Source organism: Nerophis ophidion, linkage group LG26 (genome assembly GCF_033978795.1).
Source record: "Nerophis ophidion isolate RoL-2023_Sa linkage group LG26, RoL_Noph_v1.0, whole genome shotgun sequence".
In the NCBI taxonomy this organism is placed as follows: domain Eukaryota; kingdom Metazoa; phylum Chordata; class Actinopteri; order Syngnathiformes; family Syngnathidae; genus Nerophis; species Nerophis ophidion.
In genome coordinates, this window is record NC_084636.1 from 8337602 (window position 1) to 8365059 (window position 27458).

The 27458-nt window shown below is 41.9% G+C and overlaps 2 protein-coding genes across 11 annotated transcripts in view; one reads left to right on the forward strand and one right to left on the reverse strand.

Annotated features, from left to right (window-relative positions):
- Positions 1-27458, forward strand: part of ralgps2 (Ral GEF with PH domain and SH3 binding motif 2) — a 227166-nt gene that overhangs the window by 116373 nt on the left and 83335 nt on the right. For all 5 annotated transcript variants that reach the window (XM_061888160.1, XM_061888158.1, XM_061888161.1 and 2 more), the window contains exons 7-9: positions 6703-6792; positions 6878-6970; positions 10522-10648. In XM_061888160.1, the coding sequence (XP_061744144.1) occupies positions 6703-6792; positions 6878-6970; positions 10522-10648 (310 nt within the window). The remainder of the gene's footprint in view (positions 1-6702; positions 6793-6877; positions 6971-10521; positions 10649-27458) is intronic.
- The window catches only part of angptl1a (angiopoietin-like 1a), a 72542-nt gene continuing 69730 nt past the window's right edge, over positions 24647-27458 (reverse strand). For all 6 annotated transcript variants that reach the window (XM_061888169.1, XM_061888167.1, XM_061888166.1 and 3 more), the window contains exon 6: positions 24647-25705. In XM_061888169.1, the coding sequence (XP_061744153.1) occupies positions 25518-25705 (188 nt within the window). In that variant the 3' untranslated portion in view covers positions 24647-25517. The remainder of the gene's footprint in view (positions 25706-27458) is intronic.

The window sequence follows — 27458 nt, forward strand, 5'->3', positions numbered from 1 at the left end:
AAGGTGGAATGCTCCTCTACACTTCTGTATTACTGCAGTTCCCCAGACTTTGTGGATTATTTTGAGCTGTCGGATTTTGGGGCAGCACGGTGGTGGAGGGGTTAGTGTAGGGGTCTTAGACACGCGGCCCGCGAGACGTTATTTTGCGGCCCCCACCTTAATGTGAAGGCCTACAGAAACACACTACTACCGACCACGCAGTCAGATAGTTTATATATCAATGATGAAATATTAACATTGCAACACATGCCAATACGGCTTTTTTAGTTTACTAAATTGCCATTTTAAATTTCGCGCGAAGTATCCTGTTGAAAACGTTGCATGACGTAACGGATTTTAGAGGACATTTTGATCCAGCACCGATCACAGCAATAAGTGGTCTGCTTTAATCGCATAATTACACAGTATTCTGGACATCTGTGTTGCTGAATCTTTTGCAATTTGTTCAATTAATAATGGAGACGTCAAAGAAGAAAGACGTAGGTGGGAAGCGGCGTATTGCAGCCGCCTTTAGCAACACAAACACAGCCGGTTTTTCCTTGTTTACATTCGGCTCTTACCGTAGACATGAGCGGAGAGTTTGCGTCGTTCCCCCTGCAGCTGTGGACTCTCTTACCTCCTCCCACCGGCCGCCAACGACCGTCGGATGCTTACACCGTGGAGGGGGGGGAAAAAAAGCTCAGCCCGGCTGCCTTGGCTCGTCGAGAAACGTGGCTTCCCTCAGAGACACTGGCGGTCACCACACCCTTCCGACTTTCAGGTACCACCATTTAATCTCCACTAAAACACGAGTAACATAATAAGCAGATAAGGGATTTTCCAAAATTATCCTAGTAGATGTGTCTAAGAACATCTGAATCGCTCCCACTGCCCTCGTCTTTTTTTTTTCTAGTCCTTCACTGTCACTTTCCTCATCCACAAATTTTTCATCCTCGCTCAAATTAATGGGGAAATTGTCGCTTTCTCGGTCCGAATCGCTCTCGCTGCTGGTGGCCATGATTGTAAACAATGTGAGGAGCCCTACAACCCGGGACGTCACGCGCACATCGTCTGCTACTTCCGGTACAGGCAAGGCTTTTTTTATTAGCGACCAAAAGTTGCAAACCTTATCGTCGATGTTCTCTACTAAATCCTTTCAGCAAAAATATGGTAATATCGTGAAATGATCAAGTATGACACATAGAATGGACCTGCGATCCCCGTTTGAATAAAAAAATCTCATTTCAGTAGGCCTTTAATGTTAGTGCGGCCCACAAGTTTTATATGAATGCCGCTTGACAGCGTTGTGTGCGGAGCTGAAGGAATCTACCAATCACGGTGTGGTATATGGTTCTCAAGGGCCAGACATTGATATCACTTGTGTGATACAAGCAGAGAAACGTTTTGCCGCTTTTCCACTAGACCCCCACGCGCTCCTCCTCCCTCCGTCCCTCCCTTACTCGCCTGCCTGCTCGCTCTCTGTCACTGTGTGTGTGTGTGTGTGTGTGTGTGTGTGTGTGTGTGTGTGTGTGTGTGTGTGTGTGTGTCTCTCTCTCGCTCCCTCCCCCGGTGGCGGGGGGACAAGTGGTCCAGTAGCTTCCGAAGCCCTCCGCCAGCTTCCAAAGCACTCCGCCGAAGGACCGACAAAACTGTGGTGCACTGGACCCCAGCGCTAATACTCCGACAGAGTCTCGCTGGGTGAATCGGACGTGTAACACGTTAGTTGTGATGTCAGCCCGTTCGGGGCTGATTGTGCAGGTTGCTCCAGACAGAGACGATTTTTGTTATTTGGCTCCAAAATGGCTCTTTCCACGTTTTGGGTTGCCTACCCCTGCGTTAGTGGAAAAGCGGCAAATGAGTGAAAGCGACAGAAACGTTGCCATGAAGACGAGGGTTTTCTTACGTGCCTGGCTGCAGTCACATCACGACACCTGTCCGTCAGTAATAACAGTCCCCGATAATCTGGACCAATTCAAACCCATCCATCCATTTACTACCGCTTATTCCCTTTGGGGTCGCGGGGGGGCGCTAGGGCCTATCCCAGCTACAATCGGGCGGAAGGCAGTGTACACCCTGGACAAGTCGCCACCTCATCACAGGGCCAACACAGATAGACAGACAACATTCACACTCACATTCACACACTAGTGACCATTTAGTGTTGCCAATCAACCTATCCCCAGGTGCACTAACCCCTCTTCCGCCGTGCTGACCCCAATTATTATTATTATTATTTTTATTTATTGTTTAATTTGCATTGCCTCACATTACTTAATTCTCATTTTGTTTAATTTATAATGATTTAATTTTTTTGTTGAAAATGAAAATAAAGACATTTAAAAATGTTTATTTTACGTAATCTTTTTTTGCGGCCCTGCCTCACCCAGACTCTGCATGCATTGGCCCCCAGGGAAAATTGAGTTTGAGACCCATGGGTTAGTGCGTCTGCCTCACAATACAAAGGTCCTGAGTTCAACCCCGGGCTCAGGATCTCTCTGTGTGGAGTTTGCATGTTCTCCCCGTGACTGCGTGGGTTCCCTCCGGGTACTCCGGCTTCCTCCCACCTCCAAAGACATGCACCTGGGGATAGGTTGATTGGCAACACTAAATTGGCCCTAGTGTGTGAATGTTGTCTGTCTATCTGTGTTGGCCCTGCGATAAGGTGGCGACTTGTCCTGGGTGTACTCCGCCTTCCGCCCGAATGCAGCTGAGATAGGCTCCAGCACCCCTTGTGACCCCAAAAGGGACAAGCGGTACAAAATGGATGGATGGATTACAGTATATTATCGTACTTTCCAAACATATTTTTGTCTAAGTAAAAATACTTAACTTTACAGCAAACTATCCATGAAGTTATTAAAAATGACTATAAATTTTACGTTGTTCTCCAAAACAAGTCAAATCGGCTAACATCAGTGGACCCAAAAATACCTTAAAATAAGTATATTCTCACTAATAACAAGTGCACTTTTCTTGGTAGAAAAAAAGAGACCTTTTCGCTCAATATGTTGAAAGATATTCTTAAATGAAGTAAATGCCAGTGCCGTTATTTTGACATAATGACATGCGCTCGGCATTCAATTTTTGAAACCAGCAAACTTATACTAAAAACTAATTTATTGTTCTCAATGGAAAGGCAACCGCTTGTGACTCTCAGGGTCTCCTAGCCACTCAGGCAAATCATATGGTCTAAAAAGGCATTTTCCCATCGACAACATGACATCATCGTGCCAACTGCGTGCTCTTTCAGTCCATAAGTGCGCATATAGGAACAGGCTGTTCTGAGGAACTCCCCCGAGGACTCATCAAAGATGGACGCTTTTGACCTTCCTTTTTTTTTCAACAGCACCTGGTGTCGAACTTTGAGATCGGCCCCAGTCCACAAAAACATTTCAACACCTCACCCAAGTTAATCGGGCATACATGCACGCACACGCCCCTCCCCAAATCAACGTTTTGATTGATTGATGCTTTTATTAGTAGATTGTACAGTTCAGTACATATTCCGTACAATTGACCACTAAATGGTAACACCCCAATAAGTTTTTCAACTTGTTTAAGTCGGGGTCCACGTTAATCAATTCATGGTACAAATATATACTATCAACGTAATACAGTCATCACACAAGTTAATCATCATAGTATGTACATTGAATTATTTACATTATTTACAATCCGGGGGGTGGGATGAGGAGCTTTGGTTGATATCAGAACTTCAGTCATCAACAATTGCATCAACAGAGAAATGGACATTGAAACAGTGTAGGTCTTATTTAGTAGGATATGTACAGCCAGCAGAGAACATAGTGAGTTCAGATAGCATAAGAACAAGTATATACATTAGAAGTACATTTGAGTTGTTTATAATCCGGGGAGATGGGATGTGAATGGAGGAGGGTATTAGTAAAGTGTTGAAGTTGCCTGGAGGTGTTGTTTTAGAGCGGTTTTGAAGGAATATAGAGATGCACTTACTTTTATACCTGTTGGGAGTGCATTCCACATTGATGTGGCATAGAAAGAGAATGAGTTAAGACCTTTGGTAGATCGGAATCTGGGTTTAACGTGGTTTGTGGACCTCCCCCTGGTGTTGTGGTTATGGCGGTCATTTACGTTAAGGAAGTAGTTTGACATGTACTTCGGTATCAAGGAGGTGTAGCGGATTTTATAGACTAGGCTCAGTGCAAGTTGTTTTACTCTGTCCTCCACCCTGAGCCAGCCCACTTTGGAGAAGTGGGTTGGATTGAGGTGTGATCTGGGGTGGAGGTCTAAAAGTAACCGGACTAGCTTATTCTGGGATGTTTGGAATCTAGATTTGAGGGTTTTGGGGGTGCTGAGGTACCACGTCTTCACCACTGCTTAATTCCTCCAGGGTGGTGGATGGCTGAGTACTCCCGTCCAAAGGCAAAACCCAGTAACTCAGTTTTTAACTGAGCTGATAATAATTTTGGAGTTCCAAGATGATATGCTTTACATTAGTGGATGCGATATTGTAATTTGTTCCGTAAGTAAGCTGTTAAGCGCATGGCAGGACCTAGCAACTACCACATAACCGCGTAGATACAACAGAAAAACCTAGTATCTCAAGGGACCAATCGGAGCATCTTTGTCAGTCGCCTTATTGTCTTTAATGAGACATTTGCACGAATGGGGGCCGACGGTCAACCTGATTATGTGATATTATGGCACGAAAGGATATTTGGAAGATTGGCCCAGGACGTTGCAAGCACCTTCATTAAATGTATTGTTCTGGATTCTTCCCCTTGCATACTCTTTTGGGCAGATAACTGTGGAGGTCAAAATAAAAACTGGACGCGGTACACGGCTCTTGCCCAATGTGCAAACGCAGAATGGGGCCCACCCGAGATTGTGATAAAAATATCTGGAGAAAGGGCACACGTTCAGGACAGCAGATTCAATCCATGGTTCAATCGGCAAGAAAATGAAAGCTGAAGAAAACATCTATACGTTTGATGAGTTTGGAAATCTTTGTAAGACGGCATCAAGATAGATGGGTTTCCCTTTGTTTTCTCAAAATCAGCTAGAAGTGAGTTACTAGGTTTTGCCTTTGGACGGGAGAGTAGCGCTCCTGAGGGTCCAGCCTTCGACTGACATTTTTTTTTACTCTTCCCCCTTTCGCAATGTCACCTTTTTCTCACCTTTTTTAAGGAGCGCCGTAAGTGGCTGATCCGTTGGCGGTCCCGTCTTGTCCCCTTGTATCGTATGTCTGCTCTTAGCGGGACTGTGCCGAAAATGTAATTTCAGTTCTTGGGTGTCTTGTACATGTCAAAAATGGACAACAATAAAGCTACTGTTTGCTGTCTGTCATATATATAGCCCGGCCCCCAAGCCAAATTTTTTTAAATTGTAATTTTGAAGAATTTATCTGAATGTGCATGAACTATCTCTGTTCAAAATAGTGTGAAATGTCATATGTTAAATGAAGTGAATTATATTTATATAGCGCTTTTCTCTAGTGACTCAAAGCGCTTTACATAGTGAAACCCAATATATAAGTTGCATTTTAAACCAGTGTGGGTGGCACTGGGAGCAGGTGGGTAAAGTGTCTTGCCCAAGGACACAACGGCAGTGACTAGGATGGCAGAAGCAGGAATTGAACCTGCAACCCTCAAGTTGCTGGCACGGCCACTCTGCCAACCGAGTAGTTTAAATATTAACTGTCCGTTTACTGTACTGTGCCAACCGTACTATTTTCTATTATTTCATTGAAAATAAAACAGCAAAGTCCATTTGGCTGCCATCTGTTTTAATCATGAGACACAATTTTGTCAAAGTCATGATTTATTTTTTTTCATGTTAGAAATAAGAAATTATTACTTCACGGTGGCAGAGGGGTTAGTGCGTCTGCCTCACAATACGAAGTTCCTGCAGTCCTGGGTTCAAATCCAGGCTCGGGATCTTCCTGTGTGGAGTTTGCATGTTCTCCCCGTGAATGTGTGGGTTCCCTCCGGGTACTCCGGCTTCCTCCCACTTCCAAAGACATGCACCTGGGGATAGGTTGATTGGCAACACTAAATTGGCCCTAGTGTGTGAATGTGAGTGTGAATGTTGTCTGTCTATCTGTGTTGGCCCTGCGATGAGGTGGCGACTTGTCCAGGGTGTACCCCGCCTTCCGCCCGATTGTAGCTGAGATAGGCGCCAGCGCCCCCCGCGACCCCAAAAGGGAATAAGCGGTAGAAAATGGATGGATGGATGGATACTTTGAAAAAGTTATTTTATACTTGTGAGTGTTGACGACACAGCTTTGCCACAATTGATATTCTAGTTTCATGTTTTACTCAATATAGGTTATAAAATCTCTTACTGAGATCATTTAGGAGCAAAACCATTAAAACAAGTAAAACACTCTAACATAAAATCTGCTTAGTGAGAAGAAATATCTTATCGGACAGAAAATAAGCAAATATCCTCCTTATTTGAGATATTTACTTGGATTGCCGTTTTGGCAGTGTGTGTGACAATCATTTAACTTTAACTTGATACAATGACATGTATGCGTTTTACCCTTACTAGCAGGCCACCACAAATAAAGCGGTCTCGAGTTTTCAAAGCTGTTTGCAGGCTTCGCAACCAGACAGAACTCTTAAGTGTGCAAGATAAGAACTTTGACGAATGTCACGCTTGCTGGCTTTTGTCCTCGTCACTTCTCTGGGTCTGCATTTCCTCAGTTTCACCAGGATTTCGATCTGTGTGTGTTCAATCCAGACTAGCTTCTGGGTGGTTCGGGAGATCCTCCACGCGCAGACGTTAAAGATAAGAGCCGAGGTGCTGAGCCTTTACATCCGCACCGCCAAGGTATACAGCCTTCATAAACAGGAGCTCAAATCTCAAGAGCATCTTTGCATTGAAAACCCCAACATCTTTGTGTCTTTTCCTTTAGAAATTGTGCGAAATGAACAACCTCCACGCGGTTATAGCGGTGGTGTCGGGCCTACAAAGCGCTCCCATCTTCAGGCTGACCAAAACATGGGCGGTGAGTATTGTTTCTCCAACACTGAAACAGAGCAAGCTTTATCAGCCGAGAGCTGTGGATAATTGGGGAGCGTCCTAAAAGGAGACACAAACAAAGACTAGTAAAAACTAACACACACAGGAGGACGGGACGTGGTGGTTAAACAGAGATGATTTAAAATGTCTAAAATTTTTATAAGATTTAGCTTTGTTTTTTTTTTCAATTATTTTTTAATAAATTTTTTATAAAAACATTTTTAAATAAATACAAAAAAAAAAAGATTTGTTACTCAGTTTTGGTCTAAATCTGGGGTGTCAAACTTTTTTTAGCACATAGTGCAGCCCTTTGAGACACTAGTGATTTAGGGCTATATAAATGAACATTGATTGATTGATAGATAGAGGAAAATCTATTCCCGAGGTGGCCAGACTGGTTTAATTAATGGTATGATAACCTAAAAATAAAGACAACTTTAGATTGTTTATTTTGTTTAAAAATAGAGCAAACACATTCTTAAAAATAGAGCAAGCACATTCTCAAAATGCACAAATTTGTATATATATATCGGTATATATATATTAGGGCTGCGAATCTTTGGGTGTCCGACGATTCAATATCAATTCTTGGGGTCGCGATTCAATTATATATTGATTTTTTTCGATTCAGCGCGATACTGGATTCAAAAACGATATTTTTCCGATTCAAAACGATTCTGTATTCATTCAATACATAGGATTTCAGCAGGATCTACACCAGTCTGCTGACATGCAAACAGAGTAGTAGATTTAAAAAAATGTTTTATCAACTGATTGCAATAATGTAAATTTGTTTTAACTATTAAACAAACCTAAAGTACGACTTATTTTATCTTTGAGAAAACATTGGACACTGTGTTGTCAAGCTTATGAGATGCGATGCAAGTGTAAGCCACTGTGACACTATTGTTCTTTTTTTTATTTTTTATTAATGTTTAATGATAATGTCAATGAGGGATTTTTAATCACTGCTATGCTGAAATTATAACTAATATTGATACTGTTGTTGATAATATTCATTTTTGTTTCACTACTTTTGGTTTGTTCTGTGTCGTGTTTGTGTCTCCTCTCAATTGCTCTGTTTATTGCAGTTCTGAGTGTTGCTGGGTCAGGTTTGGTTTTGGAATTGGATTGCAATGTTATGGTATTTCTGTGTATTGTTTAGTTGGATTGATTAAAAAGAAATAAAAATTAAAAATTAAAAAAAATAATGTTTTTTTTAAAAAGAGAATTGATTCTGAATCGCACAACGTGAGAATCACGATTTGTATTCGAATCGATTTTTCCGCACACCCCTAATATATATATATATATATATATATATATATATTAGGGATGCACCGATTAATCGGTAACCGAATATATTCGGCCGAATATGGCAAAAAAAGCCACATTCGGCCTTCGGTGGAATGAGTTAAAAACAAGGCCGAATAGTGGCGTGTGGCGCAATTTTTTGACGCAATGACGCAATCAACCAACATGCGGTGATGTTGGGATATGTTGTGTACCTGTATAAGTGTATGAGGTTACAAGCACACACTTATTGAGATTTTGTGGGTCCTCTGTTTACATTATTAGCCTGTTGTGTAGGCTACCTGCATAAGTGTATGAGGTTACAAGCACACACTTAATTGAGATTTACTTGAGCCTTCTGTTTACATTATTAGCATATCTACTGTGGCTAAGCAGACTTTTGCCAAAAGGACAATAATTCATTTGTTGTGGGTTTATCCACTTTAATGCACTTTATTTTTTTTTGGAATGCATGTTTTGTTTGAAGGCCTAATATAAATGAAAAACGTTGTGCTTTTTTTGAAAAGCTAAGGCTACTGGAATATTTAAAAAAATGTCAGTATTCAATAAAAAATTACTTTATTTGAAAAACATGTCTAAATATTTATTCTAGGCTATTTATGCAATATAAAAAAAATTGTGAAAAACTGCATTCATTATTCGGTATTCGGCCTTCGGCCAAGCGTTTAAGTTTTATTCGGCTTTGGCCACAAATTTTCATTTCGGTGCATCCCTAATATATATATATATATATATATATATATATATATATATATATAATATCGGTATATGTGTATATGCCCCACTTAGGGCTGAGCGATATGGCCTTTTATTAATATCTCGATATTTTTAAGCCATATCACGATACACGATATGTATCTCGATATTTTGCCTCAGCCTTGAATGAACACTTGATATATATAATCACAGCAGTATGATGATTCTATGTGTCTACATTAAAACATTCTTGTTTATACTGCATTAATATATGCTCATTTTAAACTTTTCATGCAGAGAGGGAAATCACAAGTCAATTGACCAAAACTCTATTTATTATACTGTTATTAAGCAGTGGCACAAACATTGATTGATTGAAACTGTTAATAGTAGATTGCACAGTTCAGTACATATTCAGTACAATTGACCACTAAATGGTAACACCCGAATAAGTTTTTCAACTTGTTTAAGTCGGGGTCCACGTAATCAATTCATTGTAATTGATTTACGTAGCTATTCATGTCATTTCCAAGACAGAAATTGCAAGATTGTCAGAGACATTTTAAAACAATCTATTAGTGCACTTTTGTGCATGATGTCACTAAGATGACATATCAAAACAACACTCAATTAAAGTGCACTTTTTGTACAGAACGCCACTACAATACTTTAAAACAAATAAAGTGCACTTTTGTGCATGATGTCACGCAAGATATTTCAATAACTGTCATATAAAATGAGCTGCGTAACAGGAAATCAAATAGTGTATGTGGTAGGTTACTGCGGTCGTTATTAAAATATGTTGTTGACTATTTTTTTCATACGATCTGGAAATGGTTGCTCCGGCATTTTGATGCTACATATTAGCAGTAGGTGCTACTTTTTTTAACAACGCTTTTACCCCACACTTATTTGACATTGTCCCGTTTGAAGCCAAACCACCGCCAGACGATGTACCCCGTGCTGTTTTTCTTAGGAATTAATTCTTCCTTCCTTTGTTACCAGATTGGCACCTTCTCTCTCTCGTTTTACCACTCGCACCACTCCGCTAGCATCACAGCTAATGTTAGCCTTGCTGCTACTTCTCATGCGAGGGGTGTATGACGCGACACTATGTGACGTATGTAAGGTTTGTGAGAAGGAGAGCCAGGAAAGAGTGGGAAGAGCCCGCAGCGAAAAGCAACTGCCTGAACATATACTCGAATATCACGATATAGTCATTTTCTATATCGCACAGAGACAAACCCGCGGTATATCGAGTATATCGATATATCGCCCAGCCCTACTACTATGGTACATTTTTAATCTACTTTATACCTCTTGTTTTCTGCCAATTTTCGTGCCCTTGTATGCATTATCCCCTCCGTCCTTATTGTTTCCATCCTTTGTATCTGAGCTACTTTGGAGAACAATTTCCCTTGTGGATTATTAATCTAAGTCTTAGTCATTTCATCCACAAGCATTTAGTCTTCCCTTTTTTAAAATGCTGCCTCTAATAACTACGACCACTTTTTGCATCCTTTTTAGTTACTGAGTCGGAAGGACAAGGCCATGTTTGACCGGCTCGACTTCCTGATGTCCAAAGAAGACAATTACAAACGTCTGCGGGACTACATTAGCAGCCAGAGCATGGTGTCCTGCATACCCTACTTAGGTAAAACACACACACACACACACACACACACACACACTCACACACACACACACACACACACACACACACACACAGACTCATCCCCTTACTCCAACATTTACTCCATTTTAACACCAACCCATAAAGATAGGAACTGTGATCGCTTAAAGTCGTCTGTGTGTGTGTATAAGGTTTTTCCTGTTGAGTGGGAACAAAGACAAACGGGTTTACAAGATGTAAATGACTAAAATACCACTTGTTTTTCAAGTTAAAGGTTAGGGGAGTGCAGGTTAAACAGTGAATCTTCCAAACTTACAAACCATTCAGGTGTGCTGGTTCTCTTCCATAGTTCTGTCACATCATTAAACATTTAGAGGGGAACTGCACTTTTTTTTTCCCCCTATCCTTCTCAATCCTTATGAGAAAAGCACACATATGTTTCTTTTTTTAATGCACCCTCACTCATAAATAAAAAAGGCAGCTAAGAATGGAGCCAAAGAGAGTCGATGTATTCCACCTATAAAGCCGTCTAAAAATCGCCCCCCAAAACCTCCATTGTTTCGTATACATGCTGTAAGTATATACCGTATTTCCTTGAATGTAATATGCGGCTGCCTTGAATTACGGCCGGGTTAAACTCCCTCCCCAAATTATTAAGCCCATGCTTACTTTTACCGCCGGGTCAAATTTGTGATGTCGCGAGTGACCCTTCCCCTGCCGTCATTTTAAAACGGCGGAGGAGTTATTTACTTTAACTGTGTGTAAACCAGGGGTCTTGTTCCACAGCCATACAGATCACACTAATGGTTGTGATATAAAACAACCTCAACACTCTTAATAATATGCGCCACACTCTGTGAACCCACACCAAACACATTTCTGGAGAACATATGCCCTGTAACACACCACAAACGCAACACACCTACCCACAATGCAATGCATCCACGACTCCTGGCTACACCGTCCATACACCCGCTGGCACCAAACCCCCCCTTCATGCGTTTGTTGAAGTGGGCAGGGTTCGCGTATATAATAGCCATGTCTCACGGATACACGGCATTGTGGGTAATCCCTATGCTGCGTTTATAATGTGCCACAGAGCCAATGCTCTCCAGAAATGTGCTTGGTGAGGGTTCACAGAGTGTGGCGCATATTAGTAATAGTTTTAAAGTTGTTTATATCACAACCCTCAGTGTAAAAGGTATGGCTGTTGACCAAGTATGCGTTGCAATCTCGTACAAGAAGCAGCAAAATGCATGCGTATATAATAGCCAAGTGTCACGGATACACGGCATTATGGGTAATCCCTATGCTGCGTTTATAATGTGCCACAGAGCCAATGCTCTCCAGAAATGTGCTTGGTGAGGGTTCACAGAGTGTGGCGCATATTAGTAAGAGTTTTAAAGTTGTTTATATCACAACCCTCAGTGTATAAGGTATGGCTGTTGACCAAGTATGCGTTGCAATCTCGTACAAGAAGCAGCAAAATGCATGCGTATATAATAGCCATGTGTCACGGATACACTGCATTATGGGTAATCCCTATGCTACGTTTATAATGTGCCACAGAGCCAATGCTCTCCAGAAATGTGTTTGGTGTGGGTTCACAGAGTGTGGCGCATATTAGTAAGAGTTTTAAAGTTGTTTATATCACAACCATCAGTGTGAAAGGTATGGCTGTTGACCAAGTATGTGTTGCAATCTCATACAAGAAGCAGCAAAATCCATGCGTCAGGCCGGCACGCAGACAGTCATGGTGCAAAAGTGGGCGTGATGACATGCTGTAGAGCAGTGGTCCCCAACCACCGTGCCGTGGACGCAGAATAATTTATTATTATTATTTTTTTTTTGACACTCAATTTTTTACTGTGTGCCATTGGTAAGCACGTGAGAAGAGGTTTTAAAATTATTAGCACCTGCTTACTTTTACCGCATGCTTTGAATAAGCGCAGGAGTAAGAAGAGGTTTTAAATTAATTAGCGCCCCGGCGGCTTTTCAAGGGTATATAGTATGTGCCTGCCGAACATGACTGCCGGGTCAAACTCGTTTCGCAAAATAATTAACGCATGCTTAGCATTACCACCGGCTCAGGATTAACGCCGGGTCAAACTCTTTTCGCGGAATATTATTTTTATTAGCGCATGTCTAGAATTTCCGCCAGGTCAAACTCGTTTCGCAAAATAGTTAGCATACGCCTAAAATTTCCGCCAGGTCAAACTCGTCACGCCACGAGTGACACTTCACCTGTCATCATTTTCAAAATGGAGGAGGCTGATTTCAATGATTTGAAATCGCATAAAGGGAAGAAGATTAAGAGCTATTCAGTAGGATTTAAGGTCCAAGCTATTGAATATGCTAAAAAGAACAGTAAGCAGCTATTAATATTACGGTATATTAATATTATTAATATACCGTAGCTGCGTGTGTCAAATATGAGTCATTAAATGACTCCCGCCTCCTGGTGGTAGAGGGCGCTAGTGATCCTTCTTGCGACTACTCGGCTGCAGAAGAAGTGACCACAAGCAGCAAGAGTGAGCAGCTTGTGTTTATTTTTTCCTCTCGCTTGCACTTTTAACATGGAGGATTACATATCTAAAATAAAACAGTTTTCTAAACTGGACTTTCAATCGAAGCAGGAGGTAATAAAGGAAGATCTCCATCGAGACAGAGAGACTTTTAAAACTGAAGAAAGATAAGGAAGACTTCTATAAACAAGTTATCGATGCTTATGATCAGAAGGAGCTGCGCATGGATTTAATTTATAAGTAGAGGTAAGACCATGATAAAGTTTTTTTTATTAAATGTGCTTTTCATGATGGTATCCTTACATAACACTCAAATTCATAAGCTCAGGCCTAAATTTACCGCATGCCTTTGGTAAACGCCGGAGTGAGAAGAGGTTTGAAATTAATTAGCGCCCGGCGGCAATTCAAGCAAATAGGGTAATTTCACACCTTTCAGTTGGCTTTCTCCTTCAACAACACAACTTCTACTCATAGCCGACTTTGTGAGAGACAACAAAGACTACTTTGGGACGGCGTGGCGAAATTTGTAGAGTGGCTGTGCCAGCAATCTGAGGGTTACTGGTTCAATCCCCACCTTCTACCATCATTGTCACGTCCATTGTGTCCTTGGGCAAGACACTTCACCCTTGCTCCTGATGGGTCCTGGTGAGCGCCTTGCATGGCAGCTCCCGCCGTCAGTGTGTGAATGGGCGAATGTGGAAATACTGTCAAAGCGCTTTGGGCTCCTTAAAAAGGGGTAGAAAAGCGCTATACAAGTACAACCCATTTACCATTTACCAAATGAGGAACCAGAACTAGAGATGTCCAATAATGGCTTTTTTGCCGATATGCGATATTCCGATATTGTCCAACTCTTAATCGATGATATCGACATATTATTGTTGTCTGTTCGACATATTCCCGCTTGAAGCCAAACCACCGCCAGACGATGGAGCCCCTGCTGTTTTCTTGGGAATTCATTCTTCCTTCATTTGTTACCTGATTCGCACCTTCTCTTTCTTGTATTACCACTCGCACGGCTCCGCTAGCATCACAGCTAACGTTACCCATGCTGCCACCTCTCTGCTCCGCGAGAGCGTATACGTACAATATGTGACGTATGTAAGAAGGTGCGCTTGTCTGTCTGTGAGAAGGAGAGACAACAAAGAGTGGGAAACGCATGAAGTGTAATGCCAGCAGCTTAAAACAACTGCGTGAGAACGTATACTCGAATATCACCATATAGCCATTTTCTATATCTATATTTATATCCCTGTATGATCAGTGTCAGAGCTTGTTCCGCATTGCCGACAGTAAGTCGAACACGTTTCCAGTGAGGGTTGGACTGCCCTTTGTCATCGATTCTGTTCATAACTTTTATGGACAGAATTTCTAGGCGCAGTCAAGGCGTTGAGGGGTTCAGGTTTGGTGGCCGCAGGATTAGGTCTCTGCTTTTTGCAGATGATGTGGTCCTGATGGCTTCATCTGGCCGGGATCTTCAGCTCTCACTGGATCGGTTCGCAGCCGAGTGTGAAGCGGCCCAGAATGAGAATCAGCACCTCCAAGTCCAGGAGTCCATGGTTCTCGCCCGGAAAAGGGTGGAGTGCCATCTCCGGGTGGGGGAGGAGACCCTGCCCCAAGTGGAGGAGTCCAAGTACCTAGGAGTCTTGTTCACGAGTGAGGGAAGAGTGGATCGTGAGATCGGTGCGGCGTCTTCAGTAATGCGGACGTTGTACCGATCCGTTGTGGTGAAGAAGGAGCTGAACCGGAAGGCAAAGCTCTCAATTTACCGGTCGATCTACGTTCCCATCCTCACCTATGGTCATGAGCTTTGGGTCATGACCGAAAGGACAAGATCACGGGTACAAGCGGCCCAAATGAGTTTCCTCCGCCGTGTGGCGGGGCTCTCCCTTAGAGATAGGGTGAGAAGCTCTGTCATCCGGGAGGAGCTCAAAGTAAAGCCGCTGCTCCTCCACATCGAGAGGAGCCAGATGAGGTGGTTCGGGCATCTGGTCAGGATGCCACCCGAACGCCTCCCTAGGGAGGTGTTTAGGGCACGCCCAACCGGTAGGAGGCCACGGGGAAGACCCAGGACACGTTGGGAAGACTATGTCTCCCGGCTGGCCTGGGAACGCCTCGGGATCCCCCGGGAAGAGCTAGACGAAGTGGCTGGGGAGAGGGAAGTCTGGGCTTCCCTGCTTAGGCTGCTGCCCCCGCGACCCGACCTCGGATAAGCGGAAGAAGATGGATGGATATATCGCACAGAGACAAACCCGCGATATATCGAGTATATCAATATATCGCCCAGCCCTAATCCCACTATAACGGCACACAAATATACCGATTTGTTTCTCCATCATGCCATTCATTGCTCCATTCAGTCTCGTTTGATCATGTTTACCTTTCTTGTGCTGAATGTTCATTTGGCTGGCTGTTGTAAAACACCAATGTTCCTCACGCCTAGAACAACGCTATAAATCAGCCCCAAACTGAGGACCGGATGAAATATTTACACCCTTTTTGTGTCGGTGCCAAGGTGACATCGCACACTCATCCATCGGGACTTAAGGAAAATCCTTGTGTTTTATTGCTGTACTGTTTGTTCTACTTTTTCCTTGGCAGATCATCCCCCCCCCCCCAATGCTTGTCCCATATTGCTACTGAAATGCAGACATAGAAAGAGCCTTTCCTTCCTCGCCGGTTTCATTTGCATCAGGGGTGCTTTGCTGATAGCAAGACTGAAGGATAAAGCATTTTTTTTTCTCTACAGAGATGCATCTGTGCTGAAGTAATGTTTGAGGGACTGTAAAGTTGTGACCTGCCATCAGGCTGGGCCGGCACAGACGCCTCCTGTCTGCGAGGGCCACAGTGCCACTCTGTTAGAGCGCTCTGATTAGCTTGTTCCTGTTCACACAAGTCAATCACGCGCACACAAAGAGACTACAGAAACATGAGTTGCGATGTGACAAAACACCTCCTCTCAAAGACGACATTAAAGGCCTACTGAAAGCCACTACTACCGACCACGCAGTCTGATAGTTTATATATCAATGATGAAATATTAACATTGCAACACATGCCAATACGGCCGCTTTAGTTTACTAAATTACAATTTTACATTTCCCGCGGAATTTCTTGTTGAAAACGTCACGGAATGATGACTCGTGTTTGTGACGTCTAGGGTTGTAGCGGACATATTAACCAGCACCACACACTGCTAAAGAAGGTAGTCTCTTTTCATCGCATAATTACACAGTAGTTTGGTCTTCTGTGTTGCTGAATCTTTTGCAATTTGTTCAATTAATAATGGAGACGTCAAAGAAGAAAGATGTAGGTGGGAAGCGGTGTATTGCGGCCGCCTTTAGCACCGAAACACAGCCGGTGTTTCTTTGTTTGTTGTGAAGCTTTAACACAGAGCGGTCAAGTGAACATGTTTCTCTACGTTAACCAGCAAGTTTTTGGATGGGAAAATTGTGATATTAAGTCGGCTCTTACCGGAGACTTAAGTGGATTATGCGACCTCGTCCTGCAGCTCAAAAAGGCAGCTGTGATCTTGGCTCCTCGGCTTCTCTCAGATACACTGGCGTTCACCGCAGCCATCCGACTTTCAGGTATGATTTTACAATCTCACTAAAACACTATTAAAACAATGAGCAGATAAGGGATCTTCCATAATTATCCTAGTAGATGTGCGTGGCGCAGTGGAAGAGTGGCCGTACGCAACCCGAGCGTCCCTGGTTCAATTCCCACCTAGTGCAAACCTCGCCATGTCCGTTGTGTCCTGAGCAAGACACTTCACCCTTGCTCCTGATGGGTGCTGGTTAGCGCCTTGCATGTCAGCTCCCTCCATCAGTGTGTGAATGTGTGTGTGAATGGGTAAATGTGGAAGTAGTGTCAAAGCGCTTTGAGTACCTTGAAGGTAGAAACGCGCTATACAAGTACACCCCATTTATCATTTATTTTATTTAATTACATCTGAAACGGTCCCACTGCCGCCGCCTGGAGCCGTCGCCTTTTTTTTTTTATTTTCTTTTTTTGTGCGCTTCACTCTAACTTTTCCTCATCCACGAATCTTTCATCCTCGCTCAAATTAATGGGGAAATTTTCACTTTCTCGGTCCGAATAGCTCCTGCTGCTGGAGGCTAAGATTATAAACAATGTGAGGATGTGAAGAGCCCTACAACCCATGACGTCACGCGCACATCGTCTGCTACTTCTGGTACAGGCAAGGCTTTTTTATTAGCGACCAAAAGTTGCAAACTTTATCGTCGATGTTCTCTACTAAAGCCTTTCAGCAAAAATATGGCAATATCGCGAAATGATCAAGTATGACACATAGAATGGACCTACTATCCCCGTTTAAATATGAACATCTAATTTCAGTAGGCCTTTAATGTTGGGTCCGTACCAGATCTGGGTAAATCAAGGCTACATGCTTTTCAATCCAGCCGGCCGGACAATCCCAAATAATTATTTTAGATCTTTAAGATGCAAAGTGTAGCTGCCATTATTATATGCAGTGATGTTTTCTAATGACTGTTAAGTCTTGAACTATACAAAGTAGAGATGTCCAATAATACCAGACTGCCGACATTATTGGGCGATAAATGCTTTAAAATGTAATATCGGAAATTATCGGTATCGGTTTCAAAAAGTAAAATTTATGACTTTTTAAAACGCCGCTGTACGGAGTGGTACACGAACGTAGGGAGAAGTACAGAGCGCCGATACACCTTAAAGGTATACCTTTGCGTGCCGCCCCAGTCACATAATATCTACGGCTTTTCACACAAACAAGTGAATGCAACTTACTTGGTCAACAACCATACAGGGTGGCCGTATAAACAACATTAACACTGTTACAAATATGCGCCACACTCTGAACCCACACCAAACATGAATGACAAACACATTTCGGGAGAACATCCGCACCGTCACTCAACAAATACCCAGAGCCCCTTTCAGCACTAACTCTTCTGAGAGGCTACAATATACACCAACCCGCACCCCCAGCCCCACCCACCTCAACGTCCTCATGCTCTCTCAGGGAGAGCATGTCCCAAATTCCAAGCTGCTGTTTTGAGGCATGTTAAAAAAAATAATGCACTTTGTGACTTCAATAATAAATATGGCAGTGCCATGTTGGTATTTTTTTCCATAACTTGAGTTGATTTAGTTTGGAAAACCTTGTTACATTGTTTAATGCATCCAGCTGGGCACCACAACAAAATTGGGCATAATAATGTGTTCATTCCACGACTATATCATCATCATCATCAATCTTTATTGCAGACCTTAAGATCCATTAAACATATAAAAACACAATACAAAACATTAAAAACAAAACACTTAAACATAAAAAAAATGTAATGGTCAGTACCGTATATATCGGTATCGGTTGATATCGGAATCGGTGATTAAGAGTTGGACAATATCGGATATCGGCAAAAAAGCCATTATAGGACAACTCAAATACAAAGTATTTCAATGGTTGGAATCTGCGCTTTTTCATGATATACTAGTTACTATGGTAATCTAATTAGTTATTTTGGGAATCTAATTAGTAACTATGGTAATCTGAGTCACAGCAGCTCTGACAAGGCACCAAGCAGTGTGGGTGGGGAGCGTTTCCACAGAGTAGAGATGCGCGGTTTGCGGTCTCATCCGCGGAGTCCGCGAATAAACCGCGGGTCGGGCGGGTGAGATGACGTAAAAATTTATTTTAATTATATTCGGGCGGGTGGCGGTAGAATCAAATATTTGATATACATGGTTCTGGGATCGGTATCCTTTGCCATTCAAAGAGCCATTTAAGACCCGTGTCACAAAGCGAAGAAGTCAATAGGAGACGCTAATATTCTGTAGAATGACTGTCGGCAGTCACCCAGATAATAAGTATTAGGGTGTGCTATGAAATCATTGACTTTGTCGCCCTCTACAGTATGTACGATATGCTTGTCAGTCCAGCAACATGCTGTGTGTGGCTTCCGTAGCAACACGCACACGACTGCAAGGCATACTGGGTGACACAGAGTACACTAATGGTTGTGATATAAACAATTTTAACACTCTTAGTAATGTGCGCCACGCTGTGAAGCCACACCAAACAAGATTGACAAACACATTTCGGGAGGACATCCTCCCAGTAACACAACATAAACGCAACACAACAAATACCCAGAATCCTTTGTATCCATGATACATCCTGACTATTTTATAAACCCCGCTAGCAGCAAACAACGCCAACCCCTCCCCCCACCCCCCACCAGCCGTGCGTCGGTAAGGTGGGAGGGGTTGGGGGCGCAGGGTTGTAAAATATGTTCAGGCTTGTCACGGATACAAAGGATTCTGGGTATTTGTTGTGTTGTGTTACTGTGAGGATGTTCTCCCGAAATGTGTTTGTCAATCTTGTTTGGTGTGACTTCACAGCGTGGCGCATATTAGTAAGTGTTAAAAGTTGTTTATATCACAACCATCAATGTACTCTGTATCATCCAGTATGCCTTTCAATCTTGTACGTGTGATTGCGGAAGCTGCACACAACATGTTGCCAGACTAACAATCGGTTTGTACATGTTGTTGAAGGTGTCAAAGGCATTGGCTTCATAACACGCCCATATTCTTGTCATCAGGATGAACGCCAATTGGATAATCGCGAGAACTTTAGCGGCACCAATTGTCTTCGTTACTCTGTGAATCGGATTTAGACAGCTCTGTGAGTAGTAAAGGTGGCCAACCTCTGATGTATTTCAGCGGGCGGGTGGCGGGCGGATGCGTTTCTGATAAAATGTTGGTTCGGGTGGATGACGACTTTGGTGACGCGGTTGCGGATGATATAATTGCCTATCCGCGCATCTCTACCACAGAGTGTTTCCAGAGCGGCCAGCCTGATATGTGGGTGTCAGGGACAGACGCGGAAGGAGATTTTTTCAAGACAGTTCTAAAGCTTAGTGATATATCAGATTGAAGGTGGGTTTATTTTTTTTACCCTTCACGTTCATATTTTGCTGTGTTTGTTACGTTTTTCTCGATTGTAAAATATGTGGATGGAGAGGAGGTGTGACGTTCATATGTTGTCAATATTCAGTGTTTTATCCTTCGTAGTTAATATTGTAAATCCCACATTCTTTATTCTGATGTAAATTCCGGTTGTCTCATTCAGTAAAAACATTTAAAATTCCATTCCGTTTCAGACGTTATTGTGAGGTTTTGTATTAGTGTTCCTAAAAATAGATAAGCCCAAATCTAAATTTTGCCCCCTGAGTTAAAATAATTGCCCAGGCCTTGTCTGTACTGAATTTATTCAGTTTTCTCCCCTGTACTGTGTGAGTGCATTCATAAGAGCTGACGTTGATGATTATTTAGCTGCCTGGGCTTTTCTGACCACATTGTTTAAAGAACCATCCAAGGTCAGGTGTTAAGCCAACAGCTGACTTTTATACCGTGTTTAACAGTTTTTTAACTGCTTGCAAAGTCTGGCTTCCACCATCAGTCTGGGACAAAGTGTGCGTCAGACACATCATACATGCTCCAGTGTTGGCGCTAGTAATAAAAATTGGGTCCCACGGTAAATTTTTGGCGGTCCCACTTTTTTGTAGGTTGTCATAAACGTTACTTAATCCAAAAATAAATAAATAATACAAAAGAAAACCCATTTTCATGCCTATGTATTAGAATAGAATAGAATAGAATGGACTTTATTGTCATTGTTTTTGCAAATAACGAGATTAAAGACTCCAACTTAAGATGAAGGAAGGATGAGATCACCTACCTAGGTTCCATTCTAGAGGCTAATCTTTCCTGTGATAAAATGGCAACCAAGGTGATCAAAAAGGTCAACCAAAGAACGAGATTCCTCTACAGAATCTCCTCTCTGGTCAACAAAAGCACCTTGAGGATTCTAGCGGGAACTCTCATTCAACCCTTCTTCGATTACGCTTGCACCTCCTGGTACCCCAGCACCTCCAAAACCCTCAAATCTAGACTCCAAACATCCCAGAATAAGCTAGTCCGGTTACTTTTAGACCTCCACCCCAGATCACACCTCAATCCAACCCACTTCTCCAAAGTGGGCTGGCTCAGGGTGGAGGACAGAGTAAAACAACTTGCACTGAGCCTGGTCTATAAAATCCGCTACACCTCCTTGATACCGAAGTACATGTCAAACTACTTCCTTAACGTAAATGACCGCCATAATCACAACACCAGGGGGAGCTCCACAAACCACGTTAAACCCAGATTCCGATCTAACAAAGGTCTTAACTCATTCTCTTTCTATGCCACATCAATGTGGAATGCACTCCCAACAGGTATAAAAGTAAGTGCATCTCTATATTCCTTCAAAACCGCTCTAAAACAACACCTCCAGGCAACTTCAACACTTTACTAATACCCTCCTCCATTCACATCCCATCTCCCCGGATTATAAACAACTCAAATGTACTTCTAATGTATATACTTGTTCTTATGCTATCTGAACTCACTATGTTCTCTGCTGGCTGTACATATCCTACTAAATAAGACCTACACTGTTTCAATGTCCACATTTCTCTGTTGATGCAATTGTTGATGACTGATGTTCTGATATCAACCAAAGATCCTCATCCCACTCCCTGGATTGTAAATAATGTAAATAATTCAATGTACATACTATGATGATTAACTTGTGTGATGACTGTATTTTGCTGATAGTATATGTTTGTACCATGAATTGATTAACGTGGACCCCGACTTAAACAAGTTGAAAAACTTATTCGGGTGTTACCATTTAGTGGTCAATTGTACGGAATATGTACTGAACTGTGCAATCTACTAATAAAAGTATCAATCAATCAATCAATCAAAATGCGGTAGTGGGAACAAATATGGGGTAAAATAAATAACACAAGAGGTAATAAAGGAAAAAACAAACAATTGAAATAAACAGACTACTATCCAATAAAAATAATAAGCACTCCTATACAATATACAAAACACTATAGAAATACAAAATACTGTACAATATACAGAACAAGACAAGAGTACCGAAGTAATAAATAACAATCAGTGTCAGACGTATTGCACTGGAAGGGTAGTATTGCACAGTAGGGTAGTAGGGTAGGATATTGTATAGGGGTGAATTATTATCATTATAAGTTAGAGTTCAAGATGGTGACAGCTCTGGGAAAGAAGCTGTCTCTGAGCCTGTTTGTTCTGGCTCTGATGCACCTGTAGCGCCTGCCTGATGATAGCAGGTCGAACAGGTGGAAGCCAGGGTGTGTGCTGTCTTTGGTGATGTTTTTTGCTTTCTTGAGGCAACGGGAGTCGTATAAATCCTTCAAGAAGGGCAGGGACAGCCGATGATTTTTTGTGCAGACTTTATGACCCTCTGAATCGCCTGTTTGTCTGCTTCAGTGCAGCTGGCGTACCACACTGTTATGCATTACGTCAGCAGGCTTTCGACAGCCGAGTGTTAGAAGGTCACCATCAGCTGTCTTTCCAGTCTGTTCTTCCTCAGCACCCTCAGGAAGTGGAGTCTCCGTTGGGCCTTCCGGATGACCGCAGTTGTAATTTTGGGTCCAGGACAGGTCAGCAGATATGAGGGTGCCAAGGAACTTGAAGGAGTTGACTCTCTCCACCTCCTCGCCGTTGTTGTAGAGGGGGGCGGGGTCTGCAGTGTTTTTCCTGAAGTCAAAGATGAGTTCCTTGGTTTTTGTGGTGTTCAGTGCCAGATTTTTCACTGAACACCACGCTGATAGTTTCAGGACCTCATCTCTGTATTCAGTTATAATCTGGGGATGCCAGTTTTTTATCCTTTTAGAGACACTATAAAATAATCCCAAATCGTAGACATGGTGTCGTTAGTCAGTCACAGAGGGAGTTTGCTTGTTAGCCACGGCTACAGCACCGGCAACAACACACTCTTGTTGTTGTTACGCTCCACTGGCGGCGTTTTGATGAGGTCATCAAGATTCGCCAGTAAACCTCTCATGCTGCAGTCGTGCTGAAATTCCTGTGTTGTGTGTGTGGGAGAGGGGAGGGGCTGCTGACTGGGAGACGTAACGTCCGCGTTTTACTGAATATGTACCGCTCCGTACAGCGGCGTTTTAAAAAGTCATTAATTATACTTTTTGAAACCGATACCGATTATTTCCGATATTACATTTTAATTAATTTATCGGCCGATATTATCGGACATCTCTAATAAAAAACAAGGTAACTTTGGTCACAATAACCGTGATATAAAATGTTGACATAGTTACATTCTTATAATGTAATGGCGGTAAAGAATAAAACTGCTCAGTCAGCATTTATAGCGTCTACGAGTTCATTGTTAGCATTCGACACGCATGGATGCTGACCACTCATGATACTTCAAATGCAGTTATCGCCATATACTGTAAAGGACATTGCCTACAGCAGGGGTGTCCAAACTTTTTCCACTGAGGGCCGCACACTGAAAAATCAATCATTTTTATTTTAAAAACCAATACAATATATGTATAAAAAATATACATTTAGGCCTCCACCCAGTTATGATCCCGTGGACCCCAAATGGTTTTGGTCCAAAAAAATATTAAAAATGTGTCATTATTCAGTATTATTATTTTCATTATTATTCAAGTTTTAAATCTCTTGATCATCATTAGGAAAAAAATGGAAAAAAATGCAAAATATGCAATATTTTCACTCAATAACATTTTTTTAGGTGGAATATTTGATATTATATAATAATTGGAGCCTTAATTTTCGATTTTGATTCATTAGAATTTTTTGAGCAATGACACTTAAAAACAAATCATACTAAAATAATTGGGGATCCAAAAGTGTCCTCCTTATAAAGTGTTAAAACATAAATTATATATATATATTTTTTTTTTTTACCGTTTACTTTTAGCACAATAATCTCGAGGTCAAATTCAGATCTGTCCGTCAATTATTAGTTTTATTGTTGTTTATGTTTTTTGTGTGTTTTAGGCCCTTCTTTAAAAAAAAAAAACAGCTATATTTTTTTATATGGCAAAACACAAAATATGCAACATTTTCCCCCCAAAATATTTCAAAGTGTAATATTTAATGTGACGTAATCGGAGCCTTGAATAGGTCAATAATTCAAAATGACATTGATTTTTATTCATTATTATATTTTAAAAATTGGAAACAGCCTGCATGGCAGCTTTGTGTTATTAGAATAAGCATTGCAACAATTTCTTGTTACATTTCACCTGTTTGCTCTTTTATACCACTTTTTCTGTTTTAAATTTTTTTCATTTGTATTCTTAAAATGTGCCGTGGGGGCCGTTAAAAAAATAACCCGTGGGCCGCACTTTGGACACCCCTGGCCTACAGCCACTGCTGTCAATGCCATTATTATTGCCATCTGCGCCAATTACAGACCTCGGCCTTTATTCGCTTTTTTTATAGACCACAAACCCTACGAGTCGACGACTATAGGAGACTCGTAAGTCCTGGCTACATATTTCTCCCCACGTTGCCTTCTGAATCAAAAAGAAGAGCAGTAAAGAGTAAAGACAGGTCAGTGTTGACAAAGTACTTTAATTTGACAAAATGAAATTAAAAAACTGTCTGGGAATTACTTACTTACTTACTTCATGCATAGTCTGCATCGTCTTATTTGCGTTTCAGAAACAGGGTTGCAATGCTTTAATATCTTCCAGTATGCACAATCGATATAAACCTTTTCAAGGAATGAAAATATAGAGGATAAATGTCATCTATTTATAGATTTAAATGTGAAAGAAGGGTTTGTTTACAAAAATGTACATGGTTAAAAAAAAAAAAAAATCCTACCATCTCATTCTGTGATAACCAGTGTTCTGCTGCAACGCTATTACCTCATGCTGAAAGAAATCTTAGTTGGCTAAATATGGATATGCTTCCCATAAATACTCACTGTTAAATAACTGGCAAAGTGGCGTTGTGAACATTTCGGCCTGAGTAGAATTAAATTAAGCTATCACAAATAAAGCTTAAGCTATTTACACACCATTTCCTGCTTAAAAATGCATAGAAAACTGTAGTGCGAGACCAGGTTAGTCTTACTGGCAAAGATTGAACATCCATGTGTTTATTTTTTCTCCGGAAATGAACATGATTACTCTCAAAGGCGAACATAAACTGCTCAAAAGCAATATCAAGTCCATTCCCCTTATGATTACACACATTGTTCCATCAATTGTCCACTTTTCGGTTTGGCATTCCGGCTGCTGGGGTCATCAATCCGTCCATATGCCATTGTTTCTTCCTCGATAGCAGTTGTTTCCTGCTCTTACTTGAACAGTGTGTATTCAAGGTGTGTATATATATATATATATGTATATATATATATATACAAAATAATAGGAAGGAGGTTGAGGTGCTTGAGAAAGATCCACTCTCCAAAGGTTCTAGTCAATGGGTCGGATCATAAGACGTACTGATTTTAGCGAGTAAAACCCCCCTCCGTATTCTGCCCAGAAGATCCCGTCCTGAAATTTGCTGCGATAAACTCCCCCGCTGTACCAGACCCCGTTAAGGTTGGTCTGGCCACAGGCGTTGTACCACCAGCCGCCCTTATGGAAGTGAGCGCAGTTACCTTGGCAAGAGAGGAACACAGTAGTATGAGTTAGTCAGTGATACTGGAACATACAGTCGTGGTCGAAAGTTGTAAAGAACATAAAGTCATGGCCGTCTTAAGTGACCACAGAACTTTCCTCCAGAAGGTCTTATTTTTGTTAATGTGATGTCAGATGAAAAAAAAATTGAGTTGTTTGGCCACAATACCCAGCAATATGTTTGGAGGAAAACATGTGAGGCCTTCAATCCCAGGAACACCACACCTACCGTCAAGCATGGTGGTGATAGTATCAAGCTCTGGGCCTGTTTTGCTGCCAATGGAACTGGTGATTTACAGAGAGTAAATGGGACAATGAAAAAGGACGATTACTTCCAAATTCTTCCGGACAATCACCCCGGAGGTTGGGTCTTAGGGGCAGTTGGGTATTCCAACAGGAAAATGACCCCAAACACACGTCAAAATTGGTAAAGGAAGGGCTTAATCAGGCTAGAATTTGGTTTTAGAATGGCCTTCCCAAAGTCCTGACTTAAACGTGCCCTGATGTGGCTTGTGCAGCCCTTTGAGACAGTCGTGATTTGGGGCTATATAAGATTTAGATTTATTTGTCCCCGTTGGGGAAATTAATTTTCACTGCCGTACATTTAAACATATAGACATAACACATCCATCCATCCATCCATCCATTTTCTACCGCTTATTCCCTTTTGGGGTCACGGGGGGCGCTGGCGCCTATCTCAGCTACAATCGGGCGGAAGGCGGGGTACACCCTGGACAAGTCGCCACCTCATCACAGGGCCAACACAGATAGACAACATTCACATTCACACTCACACACTAGGGCCAATTTAGTGTTGCCAATCAACCTATCCCCAGGTGCATGTCTTTGGAAGTGGGAGGAAGCCGGAGTACCCGGAGGGAACCTACGCATTCACGGGGAGAACATGCAAACTCCACACAGAAATATCCCGAGCCTGGATTTGAACCCAGGACTGCAGGAACTTCGTATTGTGAGGCAGACGCACTAACCCCTCTGCCACCGTGAAGCCGACATTACACATCACAAAACAAAAATAACAAAAAGACATCATACATGACCAACACATTTACAGGCTTTGTCAGACAGGTCTGCCGGGCCTGCTGTTAAGGGCGGCTATAGCTGCAGGGAAAAGGCTTTTCCTGAGGTGGGGCCCTCTGGAATTTGATGGTTCTGTACCGTTGAAAAACGTATTCGGGTGTTACCATTTAGTGGTCAATTGTATGGAATATGTACTGAACTGTTCAATCTACTAATAAAATTATCAATCAATCAATCAAAAAAAGTGGTATTATGTGTTGGTGTAGTGGGTGACTGATATTCTAGACCAGGGGTCACCAACGCGGTACCCGCGGACACCAGGTAGCCCGTAAGAACCAAATGAGTCGCCCGCTGGCCTGTTCTAAAAATAGCTCAAATAGCAGCACTTACCAGTGAGCTGCCTCTATTTTTTAAATTGTATTTATTTACTAGCCAGCTGGTCTCGCTTTGCTCGACATTTTTAATTCTAAGAGAGAGAAAACTCAAATAGAATTTGAAAATCCAAGAAAATATTTTAAAGACTTGGTCTTCAGTTGTTTAAATAAATTCATTTATTTTTTTACTTTGCTTCTTATAACTTTCAGAAAGACAATTTTAGAGAAAAAATACAACCTTAAAAATGATTTTAGGATTTTTAAACACATATACCTTTATTATCTTTTAAATTCCTTCCTCTTCTTTCCTGACAATTTAAAT